The 27,989-nt window shown below is 38.0% G+C and overlaps 1 protein-coding gene across 1 annotated transcript; it reads left to right on the top strand.

Moving 5' to 3' along the window:
- On the top strand, positions 1-27,673 carry LOC114623186 (aldo-keto reductase family 1 member C15). Its single transcript, XM_028769869.1, has 9 exons — positions 1-141; positions 4,567-4,734; positions 5,853-5,969; positions 6,772-6,849; positions 7,775-7,897; positions 15,548-15,657; positions 22,322-22,487; positions 24,655-24,737; positions 27,418-27,673. Exons 1-9 carry the CDS (start codon positions 55-57, stop codon positions 27,458-27,460), a joined length of 975 nt encoding a protein of 324 aa, XP_028625702.1. The 5' UTR covers positions 1-54; the 3' UTR covers positions 27,461-27,673.
- Positions 27,674-27,989: the final 316 nt, after the last annotated feature.

Here is a 27,989-nt window from a genome sequence, read left to right as displayed (position 1 = left end):
TGTTCAGCTTAGGTTAGTCAAGGACAAAGTCCGATTGACTGGGCTGTGGATATCATGGATATCAAACATAGTCTCTCAGTGAAGCTGAATAATGGATACTCAATGCCAATGCTTGGATTTGGCACATACGCTTCTAAAGAGGTAAGTGGAACTTTTGGAACTAAAGGGTTAGATACTACCTATCATGGAAGTAATTTCAGAAGGTAGGAGACCTGTACCTGGTAGATGGTTCTTCTGCACTTTTCTTTCACTACCTACAGCTTGCTTCTGTTCATGTTTGGAGATCACCTTTGGTACTTAGTGAGATGCCCAGATGTTAGCTCTGAATATTTGGAGGTAGATGATTTTGTAGGTAGACTATCTTTTTTATATTGTTAGTATCATTGTTTCCCTCCAAAATCTTGATACTTACCATATATTTTAAGTACTTACACACTTGAGTGCATTGAATCTCTGATGTAAGTATTCTTATTAATCTTGAGGTTCTAAGCATCTAAAGCTCAGGCATCTCCTGCATTCCGCTCTTGGTTTAGAAATTCCCATGGTAAATAGATATGGGAGAAAATGGTTAGCAATAGAGGCATTGACTAACAGTTTTGCTATGAGATTTTTTTTGTTTGTTCATTTTTTTTGTTGTTGTTTATTTTGGATGAAGATATATTTACTAGAGAGTTTCAATTTTTTGACCTGGTTTTGAAAGTTTTATCCATGTACACAACAATTTTTGGCCATAGCCACCACTCACCCCGAACCTCTAACTCCTTTCAGACACTCTCACATCTTCCTTCAAACTTCATGGCCTTTTGTTTTAATAACCCACTAAGTCCATTAATACTGATTAAATTCATATAAGTATAAGGCCATCCACCAGAACATGGCCAACCTACTTGGGATGATATGCCTGAAGGAAACAGATTCTCTTTTTCCAAGAAGCCATCAACTGTCAGTAGCAGTTTAGGTAGAGCTAAGGTCTTGTCATCACATCCTCTGTGCATGCTGCAGTGTTGAACCGGATTGATCTTGTTCAGGTTTTGCACAGACAATCACAGCTGCTGTCAGCTCCTGAATACAAGAAATTCTGTCACATGCTGAAGGCACCGTTATACAGTAGTTTTCCTGTTCTCTTGACCTGTGGGTCTTACTATTTTTCTTTTTTTTAATTGGATATTTTTATTTATTTACATTTCAGAGGCCATCCCGTTTCCCCATTTCCCCTCTCTAGAACTCCCCTATGCTATCCCCTCCTCCTCCTTTTTGCTTTTATACCATTTTAATTACATGTAAGTATTAAGGTCAGTTCTAGGTTGAAGAACTATCAATACAATAGATGCAAATAGTCAAGGAACAAGCAAGACAATAACCACAAATAGTCAAAGAACAAGCAAGGCAATAATCAAAATTCCATGAATGCTCCCATGATCACTGTTTCTAGGGCTAATCAGGATGACCAAATAACTGAGCCAACTTCCCTGTCCTAGCCCAACTATTTTTCTTCCTCCTTTCCTATGATGTTCTCTTGGCCTCTTTAAGAAATGGTGAGACACAGACATTCCATTTATGGCTAAGCATTTCACAGAAACATAGTCTCTCAACTTTGACTAGTTGTGGGTCTTGGTATTAGTCATTGTTAATGGCAAAACAAAGCTTCTTGGATACAGACTGAGATATGCATTTATCTACAGGTATAAAGATAAGTATTTAGAGTGCAGTCAAAGTTTTAAAAAATGTCTATGAGAAGCCACAATCATTCTATTCATAGATTAGTATTGAAGACTTAGAAGGCATGAAATAACAATGGAGGCTGATCACACTTCTTACCAAACACATTATATACCCATTCAACAGCTCATTTCAGTGAACTGAAAGTATCAAAGTCTAGTCACAGGAAATAGAAGCTTTGGAGTGGCTTAAGAAGGATTGTTTCCAAATGACAAAGGTATCGATATTCTCAATGTTGGTGGAAGGATGATGAAATATCAGCATCTGATAGAACCAGGTTATTTCCAATGGCATAATGATCCTTTGTGATAGATTTAAGCATATGGTATGTGTTCTGTAGCTTTTAGCCAACATCTGTTAATATTGTTAAAGATAAACTGTCTTAGGGAACAGAATAAAAGCATTTCATAATGCCCTCACAAAAGTAAAGGTAACACAGGCCTTTGAGAAATAGGAAAGAACAAATAGGAGCACCTTCATAGTTTAGTAGAAGCTTGTATTCTGACTGTGACTCTAACTCTACCAATGACCTTCTATGGGCCATTGCTGGAACAAAAGCCTGCTCTATTGTGTGTCTTGTGACTCATTTGTCCAGCCAAGTTTGTTTCCTGGGAGGAACACAAACACAGGATATAAGATTAAATCATTAAAATATACACTGATTGAAATTTGAGGAAAATCTGTAAATACTATTATCCTGACTTCATCTCCCAACAGCAGCCTTGTGAGGCATGGTTCTTGTCTTGGGAACAATAGCTGGTCAGATGAGTAGTTGTCAGCTCTCTGGGCATTTGCTACTCTCTCACTATGGTTTTTCTGGACATGGATCTAGCATCCTACTCCTCGATCTTCCCAGTTTGGATGCAGACAAAGCAGCAGACTCATATAAATTTCCTGCATGAAAATTAGTGGATCAATTTTTGTCAAAAAATGTACAATTCTACAAGTAGTAGAATAAATAAACTAGTGCTTAATGTGGTGAATAGAAAGGAATAAATACCCATTTTACTGATCTGGAGCATCATCTATGATGGCCATACTTTTGGTTTTGAATGTGTGATTTACTAAGTATTTACAAGCAAAAGTAAAAGAATGAATTATGAATGGGGAATAGAAACAGATATATAGCAAAACATCATTAAATCAGGAGCCTACCAAGCATCTAGTAGAAATGAACTGTGAGAGTCATATTGAGGCAGCCAGCTGGAATTTCCCTGTTGCAAGTCCCTCCTGGGCAGAATGTAGTATCCCATTGGGTGAGGCTTCCAAGTAACTGAACAAATAGCAGCAGATAGAGGTAATATCATCAAATTGGATGCTCACAGCATCCAGCAGGAACCCACTGGAGAAGTTGAGGTAGTAAGTTGGAGTTCGTGATTTAGTTTTCTTTCCTTATGAACTGAGCTTCCCATGGCTGACCCTTCACATTATAGTGTTATATCCTTCTTCTTCTTCCTCCTCCTCCTCTTCCTCTTCTTCCTCCTCCTTTTTCTTCTTCTTCCTTTTCTACTTCCTCTCCTCCTTCTTGAAGTAGTGGTTTTCATATCATGGGATAACCAATATTCACTTCTGACAAGAATGATTTATATCCTAGTTATTTTTAAGACACATGTTTTCAATACCATTAGCTGCTTGTGTTTTTCCCTCTTTATGGTACAAAGCCAGTGGGTCAACCTGACCCAGGGCAGATTGTTTTGGAGAACAATTGGCACAAACATACTTGGGTCTGAAGTTGGGGGAGAGGAAAGTCTGCTTGCAGAGCCAGCTTCTCGATGAGCTTTAAAAGCCTATGAAAATTTACCAACATAATGTACAACATGTATTTATGCATATTCTATTAAAGCAATACTAGTAAATTATATAATTATAAATTGATAACTAACAAATCCAGTGTTCATGATTAAGCTTCTAATTGCCATTAAAAAAATGCATCTTGGCAATGATAGAAGTCTTCAACAGCTAAAGATCCACTTCTGTGTGGCTTTTACAGTCAGATAGAGATATTTGAATCATGCATGGAGAGCAACGCAATAATGGTGGTGGTGGTGGTGATGATGATGATGATGATGATGAATACAGGCTCCATTGCATGACAGGCTGGCATTAGACTTACTATATAGATAAGAGTGTTCTTGACCATCTGATCTTCCTGCCTCTCCACCTTGAAAGTGCTATGATTGTAGGTGTGGGCTACCACACCCACTTTTTATACTTCCTTGTGTATTAACCACCTCCTCCACCTTCTTCTCAAATACCTCTTAAAAGAAGGAGAGGAGGTCCTTTTGTTCATGGAACAATATCCAGGACTTCAGAATCTAACACAGTGTTGGACAAAACGAGGGCACTCAGTAAATGCTTACTGTAGAAATGCTGACTGCAAGGACTGGTCGAATGAAGGATATAGAAGAATCTTGCATCAACTAAAGAGCCTATTTGGGTGGCAATTGGGAATGATGAGTAATGGGAACTAATTTTCAGTTGTTACCCCAACCATACCTGTGAGTATGTACATCTGCCCTGTTCCGGGTGCCTTAGAGATTTTCTCCCACTATGCTTGCTTTCCTGCTAGCTAGTTCCTTACAACTGATCTTTATCAAGTGAAGCTCGTGTTCCAATGCTGCACATGAATCCCACATCACTAATTCATTCAGTCAAGATTTAGAAGTCAGTCTTCTTATAGTCTGTGTCTTCAGATAGGTTGTAAGTCTATTATCAAGATATTCATCATCAAACAAGGTCAACCACGGAACTGACAGTAACTCAGAGAACATACTATGAAGAAACAAATGGCTTTTTGGTTTTTCTGAGTTGGTCACATCCTCAACTTTCTCTACTCTTGTTTCATAGATTCCGAAGAGCAAGGCTACTGAGGCCACCAAAATAGCCATTGATGTGGGTTTCCGTCACATAGATGCAGCATACTTCTATCAAAATGAGGAAGAAGTTGGACAGGCCCTTCGAGACAAGATGGCTGATGGAACTGTGAAGAGGGAGGATTTATTTTACACCACCAAGGTGAACACTTGTGGCTGGAATGGCTGGAAGCCACTGCCAATTCAGATATATTACTGGGGAGGGAGGAGCCACCCCTTTGCTATCAATTTACATAATTTCTTTATTGCAAAGACCCATTCTATAAGCATAGATTACAGGGCCAGCAAAATGGTTCAGTGCAAAAAGGTGCAGGTTGCTATGCTTGGCAACCTTTGATCCCTGGGATGGGCACGGCAGAAAAGAAATAATTCCTATTTTCTGACCTCTACATGTGTGGTACCCATGCATATAACATACACAAGAGCACACATACACACACACACACACACACACACACACACACACATATACACCAATAAATGAAAAATATTAAAAAAATTAAAATATTAAAATTTTTGTTTTGCTCTGGTGTGTATTAAATGTGGAATATAGCTATTCTGTTTTTGAGTATCAGACATTGTTTAGATGTAAAATAAGAAAAGAGTTCTGTTGGATTATCTGGCCTCTGGACCCTGAGTAACTAATTCTTAAGAAGGTTACCAAGTGATGTTGAGATATTGTTCACAAATGGAAAAAATCATTTTTCAAATCAGCACTGACTAGACTGAAATTTGTCACATTCTCTCAGGAGGAAAGCTGACATTCATGACGTGATCTGAGCTGAGGTCTCTGACAGTGTCTTATCTTTATCTTACACTGGAGACAACTTGTTTTTAGACTGGCTCTCTTGGAATTTGCTCTGGATTTACTAAGGATAGTGACTCCATCCTCACCAGCCCATCATTTCTTCGTTTCTTTGAGACCCAAGCTTCTAAATCTTAAAATACCTAAGTTGGTTGTTTTCTAAGTCCTGTTAATACCCTTCACTTTGCCATCACTGAAATAAATGCCAGTATTCTATTGATGATGTGTGCTATACAGGACAGCATAAACCCGGGCAGGGTTATGGGGGAGGATCTGGGAAAGAATGGGTAAGAGTAAAATCAAGATCAAATATATAAAAATAAAATGTCTGAACTTTTTCTTTTAAATAAAATCTATCTAAACATTTAGCCCCAGCTGTTCTTAGCTTAGTTGATACCACCATAAAGGGTCTCTATCCTTTCACTACAATGTGTAATTTTGTTTGGAAACTGCAGATTTGGGCTACTTTCTTTAGACCAGAGTTGGTTCGTCAGTGCCTGGAGAGATCGCTGAAGAAACTTGGGCTGGATTATGTAGATCTCTGCCTTATTCATATGCCGATTGCTATGAAGGTCAGTTTTATTTATGCCCTTGACTTGTATTATGTCTGGCCAGTGAGTTTTTCTGGGCTTTCACCAAGAGAGATGCTTCTATCTGAGGTGAATAGAATGGCTAAATGCTTATGAGTCTCCATGACAGCTGAGTGACCCACAGGCGAGACTTCTTAAAATGCCCATGCTCCAGTATTCTGAAGAGTCAAAGTTCAAGACTACACTGCCTTTTAGCTATCAGAGTTCCCCAAATGTGAAGATAGTCGAGACTCCAGGGGATTTCTCCACTCCCTTAATGAATGTTCTAGCCTATGTGTATCATTCACACTAAGACAGAGAGATCTGAATCTGGGTTCAAATTTGGGTTTGGGCTCCTTTGGGCCTTGTGGCTTCATATTCTTATCATAAACATGATTGTTGATCATATCTGATGGACTCATTAACTCAGAATTGAGTCATCACAGAGTGGAGAAAAACCTCATGATTCATATCATAAGTTCTATCCTTCACACCATTCTGTCTTTGGGATATGAAATAAATTCCAGTTGAAGGAGCCCTCATAATTGGTGAAGTTTAGGGCTTTATGGTAGGGGGAAGGGGGAGAAAAGTGGAGATAATCAAGGGGGAAGATGTTCTGCTATAATCTCTTAGATAATTTCAGTTTTCCATCTCCCAAGTCTCCCTTTATAGACACATGAGCACAATACACACTAAGTGATTAATATAATCTCCCAAGTGTTGAATGAGTAAGTTCATTCATTAGGCACTAGAAATTGACTATTAGGGAAAGTATTTGTTAACTTCTCTTTTCTTTGCATTCTAGCCCGGAGAGGAACTTATACCAAAAGATGCTAATGGAAAAGTCACTTTAGAAACAGTGGACATTCGTGATACATGGGAGGTATGTACTGCTATGGGAGTATCCCAAGGTGTTATGGGTAGCACTTGGTTTTTTCATCAGTTGATAGACCTAAGACATATCATAATGCCAAGTCTTATTGTGACTTGTTATGCTATGTTTGGGTGATATACCTGGGAGGGCTGCTCTTTTCTGTAGGAAAATAAAGAAGGGGTAGATCCGGGGAGAGGCTTTGTGGGGGACAAGAACTGAAGGGAGTAAGGGATGGAAAACTGTGGTCAGGATGTAATATATGAAAAGAAACACAAACAAAACCTTCTTTATCTCTGTAATCTCATCTGTAAAGTAAGAGTTTCATAGCATGACTTTAAGTTTTAATCTCAACTATAGTTTGATGTTGTCATTCCTTTGCCTTATAGAGCTGATCAAAGATATAAGCTGGATAAAGGGCATCAGCAGAAAGAAACTCAAGGGTCACAGCACTATTCCAGGACAGATAAACACAAGTTTAGAGAAGTGTAATCTGCCTTAGCACAGAGCAAGCTATGATTGAGAATGAAACATACCATTATACATCCTATCTCATATATAGCTTTCAACATCATAGGAAAAATGTAACAATACCCTTTCTAATAGCACAAGATCTGTGAATTCTATGCCTTTGACTGTGATGGCATTTATTGAAGAACCACTGTGTGTCTGGCATCAAAACGGGTGCCACCAAAGAGTGTGGGAGGAGGTAAGGGGAGACTTGTGTATATTTGCTGTTCTTAATGTGCATTTAATTGAACGACCAGACAATTATGTATTCATAGCAGGTGAGTGCATTCATTAGTCAAGGCTGTATTCAAGTGACAACACTGCTTTGAGTAACTGAAATTATTATGTAAGTGTTCAAAAATGTTCAAGGAGAAACTCCAAAGGACAGAGTACAATACATGTTTACCAGAGTTTTCTTTCTTCCCAGGCCCTGGAGAAGTGTAAAGATGCAGGTTTATCAAAGTCTATAGGGGTGTCTAATTTCAACCACAAACAGCTGGAATTGATTCTGAACAAACCAGGGTTGAAATACAAGCCCACTTGCAATCAGGTAAGCTCTTAGTTCACCTTGACTGTCTCTTACCTTTTGTTCTTCACAAACTTCTTCCTTATTCGATGCTTCTTAAATTTCTGTTTTGAATTAGCAAATTAGATTACAATCATTTTTTCTGAGATAGGAAATATCAGTGATGGTTCAGGTTGACTCGACTGGTAAGAAAGAGGTCTTCTAAATCAGCTGTGGACCTGAGGGTTCTATGAGACACCTAGGTGAAGATATGTTGAAAGCACATCGTTAGTTTGAAGCTCAAGGTAGTTAGGGATAGATGATGTAGCAGTGTAGTGCTTCATGGATGGTCATTAAGGGCACAGGATGGATGAGTTCTCCCATCCTGTGATAATGAAAAGAACCCTTAAACTTTCTTTTCCTCTGGACTCCTTGAGCTCTGAGGGAAAGGACTTGATGGAAATATTCCAGTTAGAGCTCTGGGTTCCAAGATCTCTCACTCACTGCGTGATGTCTGATTGTGCCTCTTTGTATTTGTTCCCATCTGCTGCAAGAGGCAGTTTCTCTGATGGTGGTTGAAGAAGGCTCCAATCTATGAGAATAGCAAAATATCTTTAGTGTCATTAGGAGTCCTTTTATCTCTACATTTTTTCCTTTTCCTTTTTTATTTCTTCCTTCCTTCTTCCCTCCCTCCTTCCCTCCCTCCTCCTCCTCCTCTTCCTCCTCTTCCTCCTCCTCCTCCTCCTCCTCTTCCTCCTCCTCCTCCTTCTCTCTCTCTCTCTCTCTCTCTCTCTCTCTCTTTCTTTCTGACCAGTATTTGGTTTTACCCTAGGTCCCTGGGCTATCTAGTCTCAGGTTTTTGGTCATCCAAGCAGTATCAGATATGGGTTCCATCTCTCGGCATAAGTCTTCAGTGAGATCACACACTAGTTGGTTACTCCCACAAGATTTGTGCCCCCACTGCACTAGTATGCCGGGAGCCAAACCCATGAAATTACCTGCTGTTCTGGAAAAACCTAGCCAGTTAAAGTACAAGGTTAAGAAAGGATGTTTGAGGTCTCAGGCCCCAGGAACTTAAAGAATGTCTACTATTTCCCAGAAGTCAGTTATGATAGTGGGATGGTCTTAGGCAATGAGGATAGATAGGATAGAGGGATGGCCTTAAGCAATGATCCTTGCCTAAACTTTCCGTTTTGCTATGCCTTATAACTGGCTGTCTGAAATTAAAACTTGAGAGCTTGATCAGGAGTCTAGACTTGCTCTCCTTCTTCATGTCTCTTGTCTCTTCATTCTTTCGCTCCCCTCCCTAGGTCCTTGTTGAATTCCCCACAGGCAGAGGCACTAGTATATCTTGCAAGTGGGATACCACTGTAGAAAAAAGGGATTGTAGCTAGAATGGTGTTTGCATTTTTCCTTTGTCACTATGCAGAGTACCTTCCTGTAACAAAAATGCTGGAATAAAGGGGTGAAGGCTCTATGTAGGCACCAGCTTGACAACTTCATGTTCAGTGAGTTGTGTTTGTATTGTTTTTAGCCTTGCTGTCAGTTTGTGAAGAGCAAGATTATATATATAATTTAATATACTATGTATAGTTCATTTAATTGCATGTTATATATTATATAATGTATATAATTTTATATAATATATTATATATTACATATTATATATTTATAATATATAATCATATAATTACAATAATACATATAACACATGTATTATATTATATATAATTATATATGTTATATATACTGTATAATATTATATACTATATATAGTATATAACATTGTACTATATACTATATAATATATAATCATATGTAATATACATCTCCAAGTTGTTTTGATTTGTATTTCCCTGATGATTAAGGATGTTGAACATTTCCTTATGTGTTTCTCAGCCATTAGAGATTTCTCTGTTGAGAATTCTCTATTTGGCTTTGTATCCCATTTTTTTTATTGGGTTATTTTGGTTTGTTGGTATCTAATTTCTTGAGCTTTTGATATATTTTGGCTATCAGCCCTCTGTCAGATGTAGGGCTGGTGAAGATCTTTTCCCATCATGTAGGTTGCTGTTTTGTCCTATTGATGGTGGTCTTTTAGCCATGAGAAAGTTATATAGTAATATATAATATAATTATTGATATTATATTATTATAATAGCAATTATATTATTAATATCAACATAATACAATTTATATTATTAATATTCTAAATATTATATATTATTAAGTATATATATTGCCATGTTTACTATATATACTATAAATATTATATTTTAGGTATATATTTTATACTTATTATATTATACTTAATATATTACTTATAATTATAATATAATTATAATAATATACTTAATGTATTACTTATAATATATTACTTATACTAAGTATAATTACTTAATAATATACTTAAGTAGAATTTATATTATACTTAATAATATATAATATGTCAATCAATAGTTGTATATAATAATTATAAATTATATTATATACAGTTTATATATATGGTATCTATATATCAATACATCAATATATCTATATATCTATATGAAGGTTCTACTGTCTTAGGTTTTCATATTACCCCTCAAGTGTCCTTTAATTTCCACTGTCTCTCCTAGAGGAGGTGGAAGACAGTAAGAAAACAAGGCCCTCTAAATCAACATGAGCAAAGCTCAAATCAACTCAGAAACCGAGTTAGCTTGCTCAGGGCCTGCATAGGTCTGCACCATGTCCTCTGTGCTTACATTACGGTTTCCAGTCCAGTGTTTAATGGGATTCCAGAGTGTACAAACAAGTGGGTCTCTGATTCGTGTGCCCTCCCTTGGGCTCCTTCTGTTGGTTTGTCTAGTTTGATCTTGATGGAACAGTTTTTGTTTTATGTTATATTTTGTTATATTAAAAAATCAATGAATTGAATGTAAATTGAGCCACTAGGGTATAGGTTAACTATGGATTTGTCATTTTTCTCTGTTGGGAGGGGAAAATAGGTTTTCTCCAAAGGGAATGACCCTGAGTATATCAGGCATGCCAGGGCAGACATCATGTTTAAGAGCAGTTGAGCAACGTATAGTGGACTCCACAGTTAAAGAATTAAAAAAAAAAAGAAAGAAAGGAAAGAAAAGAAAAGGCAGAGAACAGATCAGTAAGCATGGCAAGAGGTTCTGGCTAGGAGACGGATCAAGAACTGTCTCTTAGGCTGAGGGAAAATAATACATGTATGTTGTCAGGAACGCCACAAGAAGCAAACAGCATCTTGCAGGAGCCCTCCAGTCCAAGAGCAAAACAGTAGATGGGTTTGATGTCAGAATTCACAACGAACCCCCAAAGTGGTATGAACACATGGCAGATCAGAAAGAGGGAGAGAAGAGTGAGCAATCACACAAATCATAATTCACATAAATATTCAAAAACCACAGGAGGTGCTGGAAAAGTATCTCTGTGGTAGACTGTCTGCTTAGCATGTATAAGACCTTATATCATCAACACTGCAAAAACAAACAAATAAACAAAAACAAACAAACAAAATATACATACCTTGCAACTGGCACAAAAACCCCTTCCTAATACTTGTAGTTACAAATGGCTATTTAGGCAATCTCCGAGGCCTGAAACCATCAGGGACTACCAGCTTAGGCTCCTACCTCAATTCCCTGTCTGCCAGTCCTTCTGGACAAACCCAGCAGAGGTGCATTCCTCCCTGTCCCCTCTGCATTCTATTCCTCAGGCCACAGCCTGCATGCCTGGAGGCCTGCTGCCACCAAGGATAACAAGATCCACAACTGTATTTGCAATCTCAGAAGTCTGTAGCCATCAGGGACCACCAGCTCTGCCTGTATCCCTGGAAACCTGTTACCATCCAGGACAATCAAATGTGTCTGCAATCCCAGAGGCCTACTCCCATCAGAGACTACCAGGTCTGCCAACACCAGGGACAACCAGATGGATAAAGGTCAATGTAAGAACACAATCAATAAAAGCCAGGTTAATACGACACCACTAGAACCCAGCTATTCTAGTATAGCAATTGTACTAGGATAACACACACAAAGTGCAAAGAAATGACCGTAACTCTAATCTTATAAAGATGATGGAGGCCTTTAAAGAGGAAATGAATAAATCCCTTAAAGAAATATAGAAAAATACAATCAAACAGGTAGAGGCCTTTAAAGAGGAAATGGGTAAATATAAAGAAATACAGAAAAATAAAATTAAACAGGTGAAGGAAATAAATAAAACTGTTGAAGATCTGAAAATGGAAATTGAAGCAATAAAGAAAACACAAACTGAGGGAATCCTGGAGATGGAAAACCTAAGGAAGAAAACAGGAAAAACAGATGCAAGCCTCACCAACAGACTACAAGAGACGGAAGAGAGAGTCTCAGACATAGAAGATATGACAGAAGAAATTGATACATCAGCCAAAGGAAATGCTAAATCTAAAAAGTTCCTGACATAAAACATCCAGAAAATTTGGGACACTATGAAAAGACCAAACTTAAGAATAACAGGAATAGAAGATGGAGAAGACTCCCAGTTCAAAGGCCTAGAAAATATCTTCAATAAAATCATAGAATAGAATTTCCCAAACCTAAAGAAAGAGATGCCTATAATTGAACAGAAAGCTTACAGAATAACAAATACGTTGGAACAGAAAAGAAAATCCTTCTGCCACATAATGATAAAAACACTAAATGAATGGTTATATATAGTGTTAAAAAACTTTTAGTCTTAGAGAATATTCTGATAATTATACAAAAGGTGATTCAAGTTTTAATATCTTTTGTTTTACCCACCTTTAGGAATCTATTTGTGGAATAGTAAAATACAGGAAAAAAAAAGCACATACTCATGTGTGTGCATTTCATTTTGATTTTCATTTTGTTTGTTTTTGTTTTTAGTTTTTTGTAATTGGATATTTTATTTATTTACATTTTAGATGTTATCCCCTTTACCCATCCCCGCCCCCCAGAAACCCCTTTTGAGTTGTAGTCTGGGTACACAGTCCAGGCTAGACTAAATAAGCCTTGAGATTTCCTGGTTTAGGGTTTCTAGCACTGCAATTACAGTTACACAAAAAGCACTTGGCTTCTGAACTCATTTACTCCATTTTTGCTTATTTTTATTTTTGCTTATTTTTTTTAGAAGATTCATTTTAAAGTGAATGTGTCTTTGAGAGGGGGGGAGGAGAGGGAGAGGGGGAGGGAGAGGGAGAGAAGTTTTACAGGTGCTTACAGAAGCCGGGAGTGTTGGGCTCCCCTGGAACTGGAATTGTGACCCAGAGTTGGTTGTGACCTACCTGGTATAGATTCTGGGCACCGAACTCAGGTCCACTGTTAGGTCCGTGAGCACTCTTCACTGCTGAGCCATTTCTCTAGTTCAATGTTTTCATTTTTAATGGATATTCTCCTATCAACTATTAAATAAATATCAAATATTAAATATCCTAATAAATATCTTACAATAGAGAAATGTTTAAATGTGTAATGGCTTCGTGGGACTTTTTTTGATACTGAGATTCAAAGGGAAAAAAAATTTGGCTACAATAATAGATGGAAACCATATCAAATAACATGCTTCCTGGTCAGGTACAATGTTTCTGTTACAAGAAATCGAAAACTCAGCCTGAATTGGCTTAATGAAGATGCTGAAGCTGGGTTTAGCGGCACACGCCTGCAATTCCAGCGGTTAGGAGACAGAGGAAGGAAGATCAGGAGTTCAAGCAGCCTCAGTTACAGTGTGTCGAAGTTCAGCCTCAGTGACGCAAGAATGTCTTTAAAAAACAAAGGAAAAAGGAAAACCGTTGGTTTCCTTAAAGACTCTGTGTTTATTTCCTTTAGACATTGTAATACATAGCCTAGAAATAAGCGTAAGTTGTAAAAGAGCTTCACAAAAAGCGGCTTCTGGGGCTGTCTCTAAGGGCAAGAAGGAACGTTTTAACATAAATTTACTAGCAGAGTTTATTCTTATGAGTCATAGACTTGTAGGACAATGGACCCGTTCTTAAATCAATCATTAGAGGAGGACCACCATATGCAAGAACGGGTTAGCTTCGTCTGGAGCGCTGAGGCTGGAAACACGTGAAAGCAAGTTTGATAGATTGAAATCACTCCTCTTAAAGAAAAGCTACTCAGTAAAGCTCATTACATGTGCTGTGCTTAAAATCATACAAAGCCCCCAAAACAAAAACAAAAACCAAAAATTGTACTGCTGCTGCATTGTTCTGGTTGAAATCCAGACAATTTGTGGTGGTTTCTTTCCTAGACTTAGATTGAATTGTTGTTGTTGTTTTGTTTTTCAAGACAGGGTTTCTCTGTGGAGCTCTGGCTGTCCTGAAACTCACTCTGTAGACCAGGCTGGCCTCGAACTCAAAAATCTGCCTGCCTCTGCCTCCCAAGTGCTGGGATTAAAGGCGTGCGCCACCACTGCCTGGTGAAAATATTTTTAATAACTTTCAAAACCCTTTAACTTTTGCAAAATTTAAAGCTACAAGAGGTACTGAGCATTGCACAGTGACTTCTTTCACATACACCCATCACCACGCTTAAGTAGGCATGATGTCATTTTAGCCCATTAAAATATGGGCTAAAATTTTTAAAAATAAAACATATTTTTTTAAAGTTAATGCTGCTAGAATACTCTTAAAACACCTACACTTTTAGCAATGCTTGGTGTCACTGAATATCTTGAAGGTTAAAACACAATCATGTCTTTTTATTTCCTTACTACTTGGGCTTGAAACAAAGACCTCGCACACAGTAGGCAGATACTCTAACCTTGAGTTATATTCCTGGTTTCTTTAACAAATTATTTTGAGGTAGAATCTCTCTGAATGCTCCAGTTGACCTTGAAGATGACACCTTCCTGCCCTAGTGTCCCAAGTAGCTAAGTGTTTGCCACTATGTCTAGCTGTGACATGGTTTTGGTTTTTTTTTTTCAACTAATTACTTCAAAGTAGGGAGGGAAGGAAGGTTTATCCATTGCACCTGGGTGATATGGCTGTTAAATACTTTACACCAGTAGGTTCTCTCTCAAGTCCTCTTCCCCTTTCTTTCTCTCTCTTCTGCCCCCACTCTAATCCTGGGTCTTAGTTTCCACTCTCACTCTTTCTCCTTTGACTTAATTATGAAAGATATTAAGTATTTTAGCCTGTTTAAATTTCCTGTTATAGGAGAAATTAGTCACTGGTCACTGTGATAGTTTGGTATGTTGTTTTTGAATTTCTTATATGTTAAGGATCAGAGCAAAGATTTGATAACAGAAGATCAAAGTTCTTTGAGTACACAGGTGTTAGAGGACAGATTTTCTCATCCAGTGTAGTTTACATGCTCGCCTCATTTGTTCCCCTGAGTCCTCTGCTCCTTCTGCAAGCCTTCTATTCTACCTAGAGAGGAAGCAGTTTCAGGCTCAGCTTGCAGTCTTCTCCCCTAGGGCTATCTATACTAAGTCGTTGCTCTAACAGGGCATGAGGCTTCATTCTACAGAAAGTGACAGAGATCGCAAGTCAGAACAGGAGATTTTAGTCTTAAAATACTTACAAATGGCAAAAAAAAGTAATTCAGGAAAAAAAATGACCAATTTGAAACATATTGTAGTTAAGTCAATTTAGAAGTAGGTCGGCCCTTAAGGCACTTTTAAAACCTGCATGGCATTGTTGACACATATATTCTATTAACATTTCCTTTTGGAAATTTACAGGTAGAATGTCACCCGTATCTCAACCAGAGCAAACTTTTGGAGTTCTGCAAGTCCAAAGACATTGTTCTTGTTGCGTACAGCGCCCTGGGATCCCACAGAGATCCAAACTGGTAATGAGACTCTTGGACGCTACTTCCTCATGTTAATAATTTTATGTTGATAAAGCTTTTAAAAAGGTTAACGTTCAACCCCATGGCAAAGTTCAACTTAAAAGTGCAGCCAGTTCTCATGTGCTCTGAGTGAACTCTAGGCTCATCAGTGTCCTTTTATGCTGGCTTTATCTGTGTTTACCTGTTTCCTGCATGAGTAACTGTAAAAGGGATTTAAAGACACAATTTACAGAGATTAGACTGCATATATCCTAGCCATGCCGTTTTGATATGTGGGTAGAACGTAAAACCCAGATTCATGTCATTTCCATAATTTTTTTTTTGTTCCTACAACATCTAGTTTTTAATTTAGGAGGGGCTTAGAACTATTTTCTCTCATAATATCAGAGATAATGTTTTATGGAAGTCAAAAAGAAAGAATTCCCAAGTGAAAATATGACCATCTTTTGAAGCAGTGGTATTGACATGCCAGGCAGGCAACATACTATTAAAGACTATTCAAAGGATAAATGCAGCTGATGTCATGAGAATATTATTGCATGAACATTAATAATTAAAAAATCCATAGGCTTAGAAGAACTGTACTGATTATTTTTAAGAGAATTCTGGTACCTATTTGTAGATAAAGAGATTGTAGATTTGTATATGCATGCACTGCTGGACTTTCCACCAACTTGACAGATTTATATGGTAAAAAGAATAAGGAATCACAATTAATAAAAAAAAAAAGGCCTTCATAAAGTTGGCCTATTGGCAAGACTGTGATATTTTTATTAATAATTGATGTGGAAGGGCCCAGCCTGATGTGGGCTGTGCCAACATTGTGGTCCTGAGTTGTTGAGGAAAGCAGACTGAGCAAGTCCCTAGGCAACATCCCTCTAGAGCTTCTCTTCAGTTCCTGCTGTGCCTTCCTTTGATGATGGACTGTGATGTGCAAGTGTAAAATAAGCGCTCTCCTTCCCAAGTTGCTTTTGGTCTTGGTGCTTTATCACAGCAATAGAAACCCTAACCTAGATGAGGCATAAGAAAGAAGGTGTTTTGATGGCTATCAAAGATGTGGTCTTTTATCCTCTGCTTTAAATAGAGTATAATGATTAATGTGGAAACTTGATTTTATACAGTAAAACAAAGTGAAACAGAAGTTAATTAATAGTAATAATAGCAGCAATAATAAACTTGTATATGTCTTTTGAAGTTCTTATTTCTTTTGGGGCAGTTTTTAAAAATCACTTTTAGACAATCAGTTTCTTTACTATTTCTTTGGCTCTAGAGAAGTTTTGCCTATTCTACTGAAATCCTGTGCTTTTGCGTGAGGGGCATGGTTTGAAATAGGGTCATGCAATATAGGGCAGGCTGGCTTCAAGTTCATGGATGGGGACCTTTGCATTAATTCCCTAAGTGCTGGAATTACAGACATGTGCCACCATCTCTATCTAGAATTCACATGTCTGTGCTTTTGTGGCCAATGTGATCACAACTACCTGTAATGCATTAAATTTTATAGCAATTTCTATGACTTACTGCCTGCTAATTTTGTTTCCCATGCTTTCAGTTATTAGGTAGTGGTGGCTTGATGCTATCAAAGGAAAAATTCTAGAGATAAGCACTTTTAAAAATTTTTTATTGGATATTTTATTTATTTACATTTCAGATGTTATTTCCTTTCCCCAGTTCCCCCCCTATAAACCCCCTATTACATCCCCCTTCTCCCTTTTGCTGTTATTCCATTTTAATTACATGCAAGTATTAAGGTCAATTCTAATTTGAGGAACTAGCAATACAATAGATGCAAATAGTCAAAGAACAAGCAAAAGTAAACACAAATAGTCAAAGAACAAGCAAGGCAATAAGCAGAGTTCTGTGAACACTCCCATGAGCACTGTTTCTAAGGGCTTATCAGGATGACCAAAATATCTGAGCCTACTTCTTTGTCCTAGCCCAAAGTCATTTCCATGTCTGAAGCCTACTTTCTTGTTCTAGCCTAAGATTTAGATCCCTGTCTGAAATTACATCTTTGTTCTAGCCTATGTCAGAGTCTTGCCCGAAGCCTACCCTCCTTGTCCTTGACCCATGTCAGATTCTTGCCAAACAGCCCCAGAAGCTCTACACTTCCCTCCTTATTTTGTTTCGTAACAAGACTGAGCCTATCTTAGGTCATTCTGACAAGAATGCCTTCCTTAAATGTTGTGGAATATGCATTATCAAAGACAATGCACTTATGTCTTAGGTAGGTCAGGGCTCTGTGCAGAATCTTACCTGTCCTTGGCTTGCCAGCCTGTTAATTAAATAACTATTTGGGGGTCCATTTTCAGTTTCAAGCCATATACTTTGGCTGCCAACATGTTGATGTTGTTAAAAGACAAGCTTTAATATGATGGCAGGAATAAAAGTATTCCCAGGACAAAAAGGGCTAGCAAGATCAAGCTATATATGCCATTCTTGAAGCTTGACCAAAATAGAAATACTGACCTCAGGCCATGGGTAATTTTATCAGCAGTATTGGCCACATCTAAATCTTCTTGTATATTCAACACATTAGTAACATTTTTTGCTAAGTGTTTTACAAAAGTAGCTATCTTAACTTCTTGTGTCAATTGCAGAGGCAGTGGTGCTAGCAATTAATGTAATTAATGTAAAGCTGTTATACCAGTAATAATCATGCCCACTACCCTCTTGCTTCCGCTTAAAGCTTGACTCATTTCCAGTATTTATTTCAGAATACCAAAGTTCTGTGATATTCAGGGCAATAAAACAAAAGCTGGTTAATAGATCTCTGTAACTGACATGACAGGTTTCAATACACTAACACAATTAGAAAGTGTACAATCAATGAACTTTACATTAAATATTGTAGAAGAAACAAAAGTAATTTTAACTTGACAATTGAAAGAGCCTTAACACATGTATTAACACTTGTTTGAAATCCAGATCCTGTCCCAACTTTATCTCTTGCTAGCATAACATCATAGAGAACTGCAGCTAACTTCCAATATGTCCCTGAAAATGTCCAGAAGAAGCCTTTCAAATGAAGACTATTATTTTCAATATTGGATTGATTTCTAGACCAGTCTGTGATTGAGTCCAAATAATTGGTCACCTATAAGAAAAATAGAAGAGTCATTATAACTTCTCTTTTTGAGTCTCTCTGTTCCACAAGGTCTAAAAACTTGAGGCAAGGACTCTTGTCCAATTTGGGATATAGGTAAACAAAGGTGTGTCAGGAACATATGTCCAATACAGCTTCCCAGTCACCATTGTCAGGTTGATTTCAGCCCTGAGTTTGATTATTTCCTGTCATCTACTCCTCTTGGGTGTATTTGCTTCTTTTGTTCTAGAGCTTTCAGGTGTGCTGTCAAGCTGCTAGTGTATGCTCTCTCCAGTTTCTTTTTGTAGGCACTTAGAGCTATGAGTTTTTCTCTTAGCACTGTTTTCATTGTGTCCCACAAGTTTCGTATGATGTGTCTTCATTTTCATTAAATTCTAAAAAGTCTTTAATTTCTTTCTTTATTTCTTCCTTGACCAAATTATCGTTGAGTAGAGCATTGTTCAGTTTCCATGTATATGTGGGCTTTCCATTGATTTTATCGTTATTGAAGACCAGACTTAGTATTGTGATCTGACAGGATGCATGGGATTATTTCAATTTTCTTGTATCTGTTGAGGCCTGTTTTGTTACCAATTATATGGTCTATTTTGGAGAAGGTACCATGAGGTACTGTGTAGAAGGTATATTCCTTTGTTTTTGGATGAAATGTTCCATAAATATCTGTTAAATCCATTTGGTTCATAACTTCTCTTAGTTTCACTGTGTCTCTGTTCAGTTTCTGTTTCCATGATCTGTCCATTGCTAAGAGTGGCATGTTGAAGTCTCTCACTATTATTGTGTGAGGTGCAATGTGTGCTTTAAGCTTTAGTAAAGTTTCTTTTATGAATGTGGATGCCCTTGCATTTGGAGCATAGATGTTCAGAATTGAGATTTCATCTTGGTTGATTTTTCCTTTGATGAGTATGAAGTGTCCTTCCTTATCTTTTTTTGATAAGTTTTGGTTGAAAGTCGATTTTATTTGATATTAGAATGGCCACTTCAGCTTGTTTCTTGGGAGCATTTGCTTCGAAAATTGTTTTCTATCCTTTTACTCTGAGGTAGTGTCTGTCTTTGTCACTGAAGTGCATTTTCTGTACACAGCAAAGTGTTGGGTCCTGTTTATGTATCTAGTCCACTAGTCTATGTCTTTTTATTGGGGAATTGAGTCCATTGACGTGAAAAGTGGTTGTTGATTCCTGTTGCTTTTGTTATTAGAGGTGGATTTATGTTTGTGTGGCTATCTTCTTTTTGGTTTGTGGGAAGAAGATTACTTTCTTGCTTTTTCTAGGGTATAATTTCCTTCCTTGTGTTGGAGTTTTCTCTCTATTATCCTTTGTAGGGCTAGAGTTGTGGAAAGATATTGTGTAAATTTGGTTTTGTCATGGAATATCTTCATTTCTCCATCTATGGTAATTGAGAGTTTTGCTGGGTATAGTAGCCTGGGCTGGCATTTGTGTTCTCTTAGGGTCTGTATGATACCTGTCCAGGATCTTCTGGCTTTTATAGTCTCTGGTGAGAAGTCTGGTATAATTCTTATAGGTCTGCCTTTATAATTTACTTGACCTTTTTTCCTTAATGCTTTTAATATTCTTTCTTTGTTTTGTGCATTTAGTGTTTTGATTATTATGCAATGGGAGGAATTTCTTTTCTGGTCTAGTCTATATGGAATTCTGTAGGCTTCTTGTATGTTCATAGGGCTCTCTTTCTTTAGTTTAGGAAAGTTTTCTTCTATAATTTTGTTGAAGATATTTACTGGCCCTTTAAGTTGGGAATCTTCACTCTCATCTATACCTATTATCCTTAGGTTTGGTTTTCTCATCATGTCCTGGATTTCCTGGATGTTTGGGTTAGGAACTTTTTGCATTTTGTGTTTTCTTTGACAGTTGTGTCAATGTTTTCTATGGTATCTTCTGCACCTGAAATTCTCTCTTCTGTCTCTTGTATTCTGTTGGTGATGCTTGCATCCATGACTCTTGATCTTGTTCCTAGGTTTTCTATCTCCAGGGTAGTCTCCCTTTGTGATTTCTTTATTGTTTCTACTTCTGTTTTTATGTCCTGGATGGTTTTGTTCAATTCTTTCACCTGTTTGGTTGTGTTTTCTTGTAGTGCTTTAAGGAATTTTTGTTTTTCCTCTTTAAGGGCTTCTATCTGTTTACCTGTGTTCTTCTGTATTTTTTTGAGGGAGTTATTTATGTCCATCATCAACATGAGAAGTGATTTAAAATCAGAATCTTGCTTTTCTGGTGTCATGGGATATTCAGGACTTGCTATGGTGGGAGAACTAGGTTCTGATGATGCCAAGTAACCTTAGTTTTTGTTGTTTATGTTCTTGAGCTTGCCTTTCTTCATCTGGTTATCTCTAGTGCTACCGTCACTCACTTTCTCTGATTGGGGCCTGTCTGTTCTGTTATCTTGGTTGTGTCAGAACCCCTCAGAGTCCAGCTTTCTCTGTGATCCTGAGAATCTGGGTATAAAAGCTCCTGGGATTCAGGTTGCTTCTGGGATCCTGAAATCCTGGTGTGACTAAGCTCCTGAGATCCTGTGATCCTATTATCCTATGTACCTGGGTGTGTTAGAGGTTTTGGGAGTCCAGCCTTCTCTGAGTGTTCTGGAATTGGGTGCAGAACTTGTGCCCTGGGACTGCTCAAGGCACCAGCGCAGACCAGAAGGAGCCCCTGGCTGTGAGGGAATTCCTAGGTTCCCGAGAGTCCCAATCATTACCTACTTGGGGGTGGGGTGTGTCACATTCTCCTCACCTATGATCCTAGGTGTGTTAGAGCTCCTGGGAATCCAGTTGCCACTGTATGTTCTGGAATTGGGTGCAGAGCTGGCACCCTGGGTGAGAGATAAGCACTTTTTAACTTTAAATTGCCTATTATTCTGAGGGTCTGAGTGTTATCAGAGATACTCCATGCTTGTTACTTGTTTGCTTTACTGAGACAACAGTCCTAGCATGGTAGGGCTTGCACTCAGTTGACCATTATTTTACTTATAAAGGCTCACAAGCATAGGAATAGTGGTGTTTGCAGTCTGGAGAGGGCAAAGAGAAATACTTGCTTCATGTGAGAATGGGAAAGTTCTTAGCTCAATGAAAGAGAAAATGTGTGCACCAAGGTTATAAAGATCCATGCTGAGAATGAATTTTCTATCCCTAAAATTGCCAAGAAGGAAAAGAAAATTCATGCTAGCTTTGCTATGCCACCAAATGTAAGGTGCACTTATTGAAGCTGGAAAAGGTAGCACTTCATATATGTACGTTTAATGCACACAGGGACCAGTACTATTCCAGATTCTCTGAAGATAACAGGGAGTGTCTCTATTTCTGAAACATTCCATTGCATAGACACATGTCCTACACAGTGTTTATCTTCTTACCTTTGGATGGGCAACTTAGTTGTTTACAGTTGCTACAATAAAAAACAGATCCCTATGAATATCGTTAAAGGTTCTGCTTTAACTATACTGGATTGTATTTATCGCTGTCAGTGGTCTGGGAATATGGGTAAGGGGGACCTACTCCAGATTTTTCATCATCCTATGAGTATGTGTGTGTGTGTTCTTTTACTTTTCTTTCTTCAGGGTCAGCAGTGATAGCCCATACCTCCTGGAGGATCCTGTCTTAATGACCATTGCCAAGAAACACAATCGAACTACGGGCCAGGTTGCCCTGCGCTACCAGTTGCAGAGAGGTGTTGTGGTTCTGGCCAAGAGCTTCAATGAGAAGAGAATCAAAGAGAACTTCCAGGTAAAGGCCCAAGATCATCTCTCCAGAAAGACATGGAGGTATTTTCCCCTCAAATGAGAGTACCTGCCATTCTTTCATCCCAGTGTATCGCTTCTGTGTACCATAGACAGCAGCTTGAAGAGCCTGAGGAAACTGGTCATATTGTATTTACAGTTAAAAACTAGACAAGGTTGAATGCATGCTCAGCTCTTCTTCATCTGCTTTATGCAGTCCAAGATGCCCTGCCCAGGGAATGCTCCTACCCACATTTAAGACGAGTCTTCTCATATCAATTAATATAATCCTACACTGGCATGTCCCAAGATCAATTTCACAGTTGATTCTTGATTTTGTCAAGTTGACAACTAACATAACTACCAGATAACTACAGATACTTTTAATACACAAATGAATAGATAGATATATATTTAATTTACACACACACACACACACAAATATATATATATGTATAATATTTAATGCCAATTTGGACTATATGAGATTCTCTCCTAAATTAACAAAAATCACATATTATACATAGTATGTAGGTAGACAGATGGATGGGACTCTGCAAGGTTTTCTGTTTTTGATGTGAATGTATGTGGTGTATATGGTGCTGTGTATGTTCTGTAGTGGGTATTCTCCTCTTTATTCTTTGCTTTATTGTCTTGAGAGAGACTCTCTCACTGAATTTGGGTGTAAGCTGAGAGCCATCAAGCCTAAGTAGTCCTGCTGTCTCCTTCACCTTATAGTATTGGGGATACAGGCACAGTCATGACTTACTTTTGTATTGGTGCTGAAGATTTGAACTCAGGTCCTCATGCTCACACACCAAGTGATTTTACCTACTAAGCTATGACTACATCCTAAGATCTTGAATTTTTGTTGATTTTTTTCCCTGAAGAGGTAATGGACTTAACATATTTTATCAAATACTTAACATATTTTAAAACACTTTCATTGGGAACTCCATGTTATCTAATACAAACAAAAATGGATTTGAGCAATAGAGTCTTTCTTAAATGGGAGAAAATTATCAATACAAGATCTATTGACTCAGTGATAATCAGAAAGGTTTTTGATAATGAAGAATAGACAGACAATATTTGAGAACTATGAGGTAATTGAGTAGTATGACTGAACAGTTTATCAGGGAATGATTTTTCTTCAACTCAGTCAAGTCCTGGAGAGGAATTATACTCTGCTCTAAGATTGGGTTCTCTTCAAAGCTGGATCAAACTCCAGGGTGGTAAAGGAAAAAAATGTTCAGTAAATTTTGGTGAAGCTAAATCTAGTATTTAATCTAGATATGCAAATATAGTCCCCCTTTTTTCCTGACTTATTTAAGAAGATTTGCAATTGATAAGTCTTTCTTTTGTGAAGTGGATCAGAGTAGGAAAGGAAAGGAGGGGTTGCAATACTCAGCCAAATGTTCTGAGACTCAGACCATCTGGAAGCCAATGTCATTTCTGGTGACAAAAATGCTTTCCTTAAAGCCACCTTTGTTGTATTCTTTTATATTCCCAAATAGAATGCAACTTCAGTTGTTTCTTTCTTTCTTTCTTTCTTTCTTTCTTTCTTTCTTTCTTTCTTTCTTTCTTTGTTGAAGTTTGGTCTTTTTCCGTATATTGTAATGGTAACTGTGGGCCCCTAAGACCTGGTTGCCCAGATATAAGAGAGTCTACAATAGACCCAAGTGAGTTATGTGACTTTGCCTCCAAGTTATTTCTGATTGGTGAAAAAAGATGCTGACAGCCAATAGCAGGACAGAAGAGAGATAGGTGGGGTTTAGGGTTCATGGGTGGGGGGGGTGAAAGAGAACCACAAGGGAGAGAAGAAGGTGAATAGAGGAGAAGTCACCATGGGTTAGGTGAATTCATGAAAATGTGGCCATGAGGGCTGGCCAGCTGGTGTTAAGAGCAACCCAGATGAAACATAGTAAGTGATAACTCAGAATTATTGATAGGATAATAGACATGTACCCATAGGGTAGATATCTGCCAATCTCTAGTGATAATCAAGGTTTATTATAAATAATAAAAGTTGTGCATGTTTTATCAGGGAACTGAATGATCAAAGGCAGGGTGGAAACCCTGTATTGGAATAAAAAAATGTCTACAATATTTATTTATTTATTTATTTATTTATTTATTTATTTATTTATTTATGACTTACTCTTTCTTTTTAGGTGTTTGAATTTGAATTGACCCCAGAGGACATGAAAGCAATTGACAGCCTCAACAGAAATTTTCGATATTCTAAAATGTCATTGTAAGTGATTCCTCTAGACTATTTTATAGGTTGTTTGCATTTTGTAGCATGCAGATGAACTTTGAAGATATTCTGTATGATCCCTAGAGTGGTCAATGTAGCTAAATGTTTGGTTTTGAATGGGTGAGTTTATTACATATATAGCACGTCAAAGTAAAAGAATAAATAGTGATAAATAGATAAACATGATTGAATTGTGTACTCTAAATATCCAGAAGTTGATTGAGAGAATGCCTTTAAAGCAACCAGCCTGAATTCTCAATAGAGAAGGCCCTGAGCAGAGCACACAGTTACTCAGGTGAGGCTTCTAAGCAAGAGGATAAATAGCAGCAAGAAGGTAACATTATTAAACTGGAGGCTTACAAACATCCAGCAAAAACCACATGGGGAAGTCAAGGCAGTCAACTAGAGTTCCTAATAGAGAGTCCTGAGCAGAGGAGAGTGGCCAACCACCTTGGGTGAGGATTCCCACTAGAACAAATGGTCAAAGACAGAGATTGCATTATCAAAAATGGGTGCTTACAACATCGAGAAGAAACCAACTGGGGAATATCAAGATCCACCAGTGAGTGGTGGTGAGGAAATTCAAGACTCAACAGAACCAGGAGACTTCAGACTCTGCTGCTCAACAGTATCTTCACTGGCTTTCTCTGAAATTTTCTTCTGGATAGCTTGGAGTTCAAAGCAGGGAGAGAGAAACAATGAAAAACGTTCAAAGTATTTCTCATGACTAGATGAGCTCAGGAGACAGAAGGTCTCTTGGCTGGATGGGGGCTGTTTGCATAACGTCCTTGAGTACTCTGAGCAGCACAGCTGAGGAAGGGAGGGGACATATCTTGCCCTTGGCATTCCTTGGCAGGTGCAAACATTCTTCCCATGGGAGTAAACAAAGTTCTATGGGAACCGGAGTTCATGCAGCAGGACAGTATTCGAAAGTCTATTATATGCAGGTTCCAGGGGAAGCTGAGGTAATTCCCATGGCTGAGCTGGCTTCTCTTTCCCACTATAGGCACTTTTAGATTATGGAAATCTCTAGCTGTTCTCAAAGACATGATGTTTTCACTTGGGTTCTTTCATTGCTTTTTTCTTTCCCTGTAAGAGGTTAGCAGGGAATGGTGGTGGTGGTAGTGGTGGGGGTGGTGATGATTGTGGTATAATGACCCTAGACAAGGGGTCTTGGAAGATAGGTTGAGACCAAAATATTTTGGGTTTTAAATGAGGGAACAGACAACTCTGCTTCCAGAGCCAGCTTCTCAGTGAGCTCAAACAACATATGATAACTTTTCAATATAATGTCATTACAGAGAAGACATGACTGATTTTCAGAATAGTTGTGGAACAAACGCCTCACTATAGACCTCAGAGGAGAGATTTCTTCTCAAGTTCACATCATGTAGTCAGACTCAGGACCAACCCCATTTCACAACTGGTCATGCTGGGTCTGTAGCTCAGTTGGAACAATGCTTCCCAAGTGTGTGCAAAGCTCTTGCTCTGATCCCCAGCACTATATAAAACCAGGCACAGTAGCCTATGCTATTATTTCCAGCACTTGGGAGGTGGAAACAGGGGGCACAGAAGTTTAAAGTCATCCTATATTATTCAGTGAATTCAGGGTAAACACAGAAAACATGTGACTTTGTCTAAAAGTCAAAGTTGCATCATTGTGGACTGACTTTAAAACATCTCCTCATGACCTTTGGTCAAAGTAAGTGCCTTCAGGGCTAATCTGCCCTTCAGACACAGAGATTAAACTAACTGTGGCTCATGATACATTAAGAGGTCCAGGAAAATGTTTTCTTATTAACGTGTATTGAAATCAAAAGAAATAAAAGAGAATTCAATAATAATGAACACACAGTAATATATCAAGCCTGTTCTAACTTTGTCTATACCAAAGCAGTGTAATATGTACTTCAAATAATCTTTGTGGAAGATGGACTCTCAGAGGTAATATGTGTAAGCTTCCTCCTCTCTCAGCGCAATGGCATTTGCCCTGTGACAATCCTTTTCCAGGACACACTCTTTGCTCCCAAACATTCCTCAACTTTTTTCCTCCCTATCATATACCCATTTCCTTATCTACATACTCTTACTAACTTGAAATATAGAAAATCGTGAAATGGGGCTAACAAGATGGCTCAGTGAGTAGAGGAGCTTGTCATGCAAACTCAAGGACTTGAGTTCAATTCTCAGAAGGTGGAAAGAGAGAACTGACTCTACAGAACTGTCCTTTTACCTCCATATACTGCAGCAGCAGCAGCAGCAGCAGCAACAGCAACAACATCATCATCACCATCATCATCATCATCATCATCATCGTCATCATCAACAACAACAACAACAACACAACTTTGAAAAGAAAGAAATCAGTTGCTCCACAACCTCAGTCACTGATATATCCCATTGCATTTAGCCAGATAGTCTCCACTGAAGATTCATTGGGTCCTCAAATTTTGGACACTCATCATTTTGTTTATCACAAGTGTGCCTAGTGCCGGGCAGTGGTGGCGCACGCCTTTCTGAGTTCGAGGCCAGCCTGGTCTACAGAGTAAATTCCAGGACAGCCATGGCTACACAGAGAAACCCTGTCTCGAAAAACCAACCCCCCCCCAAAAAAAACAAACCAAAAACAAAACAAGTGTGACTAGTGAATGAACAAGTATTTCTTTTTCTCTTTCAGTGCATTGGATCACCCTTACTATCCATTTTTGGAAGAATATTGAACATGAGCTGCTAAGCATCACGGAGATCTTCCTCCCTCTAGGTAGTGTGTAGCTGTGTTTGGTGGGGTGGCTAAGAAGCAGTATCCCTGTTGCCTGTGCCTGTCTAATGTCACAAAACTACGAATCACAAGTGAAGACATTTGTTTTTCCTGATGATTAAAAATGACAGAAAATTACAGAGAATTTACAAAATAAAAAGAAATATTTGATGTAGTTTCCTTGATTTTTATGCAAGTTTTATGTGTATATCTTTTATTTACAAAATCTAAAATAAATTTCAAGGATTGGAGTGTATACTTTTTGAATGTATTTTCTTCAAGTTATTGAACATTATTCAAAAATCCTAGAGCACTTTTTATTGTAAAGAAATGGGTATTATCAACTTATTTAATATCTTTAGTTATCAAAGCAAGTTTGAGTAATTTTATTAGTTGGCAGTGGCATACATTCTTTTTTTTCTAGTTAAACTTTGTTGAAGTTTTATTTTGGGTTGCTTTTTGAACCTTCTTTTTGATTTTCAGGCATTGCT

The sequence above is a fragment of the Grammomys surdaster genome, unplaced genomic scaffold (assembly GCF_004785775.1).
Source record: "Grammomys surdaster isolate TR1022 unplaced genomic scaffold, NIH_TR_1.0 194, whole genome shotgun sequence".
Taxonomy (NCBI): Eukaryota; Metazoa; Chordata; class Mammalia; order Rodentia; family Muridae; genus Grammomys; species Grammomys surdaster.
Note: the sequence above shows the minus strand (reverse complement) of the source record. Positions and strands in the feature narration are given on the sequence as shown.